This window comes from Amphimedon queenslandica, unplaced genomic scaffold (assembly GCF_000090795.2).
Source record: "Amphimedon queenslandica unplaced genomic scaffold, v1.1 AMPQUscaffold_13149, whole genome shotgun sequence".
In the NCBI taxonomy this organism is placed as follows: Eukaryota; Metazoa; Porifera; class Demospongiae; order Haplosclerida; family Niphatidae; genus Amphimedon; species Amphimedon queenslandica.
This window is the reverse complement of record NW_003546615.1, coordinates 5,062-9,988: the sequence shown is the minus strand read 5'-3', so window position 1 is coordinate 9,988 and position 4,927 is coordinate 5,062. Positions and strand designations below refer to the sequence as shown.

The following is a 4,927-nucleotide window of genomic DNA, read 5'->3' as shown; positions in this document are numbered from 1 at the left end:
GTAGATGCATGTAAATGTACATGTAATTATCATAAGAAACATGTACATGTACATACATACCTGTGTTGCAAACAGGTGCAATGTTTAAGTTTGATGGTCTTTTCCTGTACAGAGCCCAAAACACTTCATTCAATTTATCAACAAGCTCAGCCCAAAGACCACAACCATCAGCCACTGAATCAGGGACTTCCCCGTCTTTTGGTTCGTCGTCACGGAAACATGTTCGGAAAATCTGAGTCAAAGGTGATGATATAAGTGCAAGGTTTTCAACATGTGATCGACAGATGGTGAGTAGGATTAATAGCAAGTGTTGATAGAGTTCTGGTTGGAACAATGACTGATTAGCCTGGTTTAATAACTGGTTTTTAATCAGTGACAACTGTAAATGATCCTACACAAGAAATAAAAAAAAAATTATTATAATGAAAATACATGTACATGTACATGCATATGCAACTTAAGCCCAGCCTTAGTACATGTACTTTGATGTACATGTGCATGTACATTGTACATGTATGTTGCAATCTTTTAGTGAATACATAGATGTAAATGACATTTCTAATTAATTTACATGTCACTTAATTGCTAAAATTAGACTAAAATTGATACAAAAATTAAAAATTTAAAACTTAAAGCACACACATATATATAGTTACATGTACATGTACAAGTAATGTAGTACATGTACAATGTAGGTACCTTGCAGAGAGGGTAAGAGGAGGTTGTCTTCACCACACAAGAGATGAGGTACCTAGCGTGATACTGAAGTATGGCGGGGGTGGAGAGGTTGAGAAGAGGCGTGGTCTGTTTGACGACATCAGCCACGCCCACAAGAGATGAAGACGAGTAAAGATAATGATTACCGAGTATAGAGAAAGCATTGCAGACCAACCTAATGCAGACCGACCTAATTATAGTATATCTCAGTATATTACATTATAGCATTGATTATACATAGAGCATATTTCAGTATACTCCAGTATATTATAGTATATTTCAGTATATTACATTATAGCACTGATTATACATAGCATATTTCAGTAAACTTCAGTATATTACATTATAGTATTGATTAAACATGTAGCACATTTTAGTATACTATAGTATATCTCAGTATATTACACTATACACTAGCATATTTCAGTATACTCCAATATAATATTTAGTATATTCTAGTATACTAACTTGTCAAATGGAAGTTTCTGTGTCTCCAATGGTTGGAGTAGTTCTCTGTCGGTTCTTTCGTCATCGGAGAGGACCCTCCCCCCGGGGGCCAGGGAGAGGCCGGGGGTAACGGGACGCTCAGGAAACCCAAATTCATCCTTCGTCTTCATGTAAATACGAACACAATCAACCATATTAATACCAGAGGAGTCCATACTGGGACCAACTGAGAGAGGAATAAATAAAATACAATAAATAAATAAAATAAAATAAATGAATAAAAATAAAAAATAAAAAAAATAAAAAAATAAATGATTAAATAAATAAATGATGAAAAAATAAACACATGAATGAATAAATTAAATAATAAATAAATAAATTAATAAATGAATGAATGAATAAATACATTGTAAATAAATTGCACTAACAAGTTATATTAAATTGCTTGTCAGACTGCAGACATTCGTCTCTTGATAAAGGAACATCAAACCAGCGAGCAATACCACCTGGAAAGGTTACCTAATAATAATAATAATAAATATAATTTAATTATTATCGTTGTTGCTTTATTAAATTACAGTTTGTTTCCTTCCATAGACATCAATGTATGATGGGGTCCTCTCTAACGACCGGCAGCCTAAGAGGATCCTAGCACCAACCATCACGTTAGTGTCTGACTGTAAGTTATTGACCTCAAGAGTAAAACCACCAGGCTATGGGAGGAGGAGGAGAAAAAAACATATAAATGTAAGAGAAGAATTTGGTTTCAGTAAGAGAGAAAAAGTCGGTTTTGCTGGTGCAAGCATACTTAAAGTATTATACACATGATTGTTAGCATATTTCAATTGTGTAATGAAGGAGAGAGAGAGAGAGAGAGAGAGAGAGGTACAGTAGATTTACAGTACATGTAGGTACACTTACTTTAGTGCTGGCTATGTAAAGTCCCCCAACATTGAGTCTGTGCTTAACTTGTTCCTTATTGTACACATGAAGAATATCAGTACCACCAAACTATAAACAAATAAAACAACAACAACAGAAAAATAAAAACAACCACAGAAAAATAAAAAAACAACAATAAAAAAATTTTAAAAACACGAAAATAATAATAATAATAAAATAAAAAATAGATGTACACAGTCACTACTGGTATACTAACTACAATAAACATGTGATACATGTGACAGTCACATGATACATGTACTAGTCACATGACCCACTACATAAAACATGTACGAGTCACGAGCCATTACATGTATACATGTACTAGTCACATGACCCAGAGTTGGTCAGTAAAGGTAAGTAATGATCAGTGGTTCGTTAATATCACACACTCATGACTCGTACACTCCCTATACTGAGCAACAAGCTGTCGGCAGAATGGGCGTGGCTGACCACACCCACCCACCAGGGAACGGACTTAAGGAAGTGTGTACATTAATACATAAATGCACATGTACATGTAAATCATACAAAAAATTTAAGGGCAGTAAACTTTGTTTATTTTCACAAATTTCATACAGTCTACATGTACCATTTTGTACTGTATTGAGTTGATTTTCACAAATTTTACACAAATGTACTTTGATGCTGTATGGTTACTGGTACATGCATAATAAATAAATAAATAAATAAATAATTACATGTACCTCTAGTTCAGCATTCTGCATTCGAGTGCAGTGCTCAAAGAAATCAACTGGTATCTTTGGAGGCTTTGATCTCTTCTTGATCTTGATTGATTTCTTAGAGAACTGTGTTAAATAAGCCAGAGGTGTTGAGGGGGTGTACTTCCTCTGGAGCCAGTGATTGACTGACTCATTATTATTGCAATACTGTATCCTCAGGCTACCATCCTCTGATATCAGTAATAATGACGTACGGGAAGACTAGAGGGAGAGAGACAGAGAGAGGGAGGGAGAGAGACAGAGACAAATAGAGAGAGACAGAGTGAGAGAGAGAGAGAGAATGATTAATATAACAACTGGAAAATTTTGGTTCATTTAGAACAATTTAATCAACATAGATCTACACGTACATGTACATGTACAAAAGAAATTACCATTTCATTTGAAGATGGCTGTACTACTAGAGCTGTCCCTTGTATTCTTGATTTGACTGAGAGAGGCTTCTGTTCTTGTATAAGGAGACAATCAGGTTTGACGAGTAAGAGAACAGGATTACTGGTACCGCCAGTGAGAGCTGATACCAGACCAGGGTGACCTCTCACCTCCTGCCACTCCAGTAATGGAGGAGTAGTGGTACTGGTCTTATCTGAATTAGTTATTGTATTACTATAGGAAAAGAGATGGAGACATACACGTACATGTACATACATGTATATTCTCAATAAAAGTTGTCTCAATTACAATCTTGGGGCTACATGCATGAAGGAAATATAAGCCTATAACACGTACATGTATATAAAGTATAAAAATAGGAGAATCTTAAAATACACATGTAAAAGCCTGGAATACAAATGTATGTGCTTTTATTGAGAAAATGATACATGTATATATACAATGTACACATATAAATGTAATGTGAATATAACAATGTAATATTACTGATATAACACTAATCAGTGATATTGTTAATAAATTGTTAATAGCTCTGATATTGCACCTTTAAATCGACCAAATATCAACTAATAATTCATGATACATGGAGATACCAATCAGTGCATTACTGATACTAACACTGATTTTAACACTGAGATATTAACACTGAATCACTGATACTGATTTCTCACCTCTTCAATGGTATTTCTACAATCAAGTTAGTTTTACTAAGAGTTCCATCCAATGTGGCCATAAATGACTTGCCTATATTTTATAAAAATTAAAAAAAAGATAAAATAATATTACCATTTCTATAACTAAAGAACAACATCTGCAACGACTGCGAGTAATAAATTGAGGCTCCACCCTCACAGACACGCCCATCAACATTCTATAAATAAACACAGGAATCACATGATAGTCACATGATACATGTACATGCACTATACATGTACCTGTATTGATGGATGATTAACTATAAAATCAACAGTGAAATAGACTGGGCCTTCTGATGCTGAACACTCTGAGCTGACTTGCTGATAAAATATTTGACCGTTTGACATCATAACCAACACACAAGTGGCCTATAATATACAAGAATTTACTAATAATAACCACTAATGATATACAAGGATGTAGACATACACTAAGATATACTGACCTCTTCTGTGACAACAAAGCAAGCGTCTCTTATCTTTTCGCTAAACACAATGAAGTAATATGAAGGGCTCAGAGAATCAACTGATAAATCATAAATCTTAATAAAAGTATCAGTGACAATGGCTAATGTAGACTCTGAACCAGGTAACCACATACACTAGAGAGAGAAAGAAAAAGAGGGAGAAAGAGAAGAGAGACAGAGAAAGAGGGAGAGGGAGGGAAAAAAGTGAGAGAAAGAGATAAGGAAGGAGGGAGAAAGAGGGAGGGAGAGAGAGACAGAGAAAGGTAGAGAGAGAAAGGAATAAGAGAAAGTGATAGGGAGAGACAGACAGAGATTAAGGAGAGGAAAGAAATAGAAAAAGAAAGTAGTAACACACATTATGAATACAGGATTAATATTACTTTGACAATATAGCCAGAAGCAGTGTCCACTGATGGATGCAGATTAATCCTACTGGTAACATAGCCTTGAGCATTGACTGACATCACTTGAACATCCTAATAACACACATAATAATAATAATAAGCATTAATTATTATTATAT

The 4,927-nt window shown here is 34.5% G+C and overlaps 1 protein-coding gene across 1 annotated transcript in view; it reads right to left on the bottom strand.

Annotated features, from left to right (window-relative positions):
* Window positions 1-4,927, bottom strand: part of LOC109584917 (E3 ubiquitin-protein ligase UBR4-like) — a 5,064-nt gene that overhangs the window by 25 nt on the left and 112 nt on the right. Inside the window, exons 2-14 of the mRNA XM_020000832.1 lie at window positions 4,785-4,880; window positions 4,384-4,539; window positions 4,178-4,306; window positions 4,029-4,113; window positions 3,914-3,986; window positions 3,224-3,455; window positions 2,814-3,050; window positions 2,086-2,175; window positions 1,743-1,877; window positions 1,593-1,683; window positions 1,186-1,390; window positions 700-907; window positions 57-391 (exon numbers count right to left, since the gene is read on the bottom strand). Of these exons, the coding sequence (XP_019856391.1) occupies window positions 57-391; window positions 700-907; window positions 1,186-1,390; window positions 1,593-1,683; window positions 1,743-1,877; window positions 2,086-2,175; window positions 2,814-3,050; window positions 3,224-3,455; window positions 3,914-3,986; window positions 4,029-4,113; window positions 4,178-4,306; window positions 4,384-4,539; window positions 4,785-4,880 (2,072 nt within the window). The remainder of the gene's footprint in view (window positions 1-56; window positions 392-699; window positions 908-1,185; window positions 1,391-1,592; window positions 1,684-1,742; window positions 1,878-2,085; window positions 2,176-2,813; window positions 3,051-3,223; window positions 3,456-3,913; window positions 3,987-4,028; window positions 4,114-4,177; window positions 4,307-4,383; window positions 4,540-4,784; window positions 4,881-4,927) is intronic.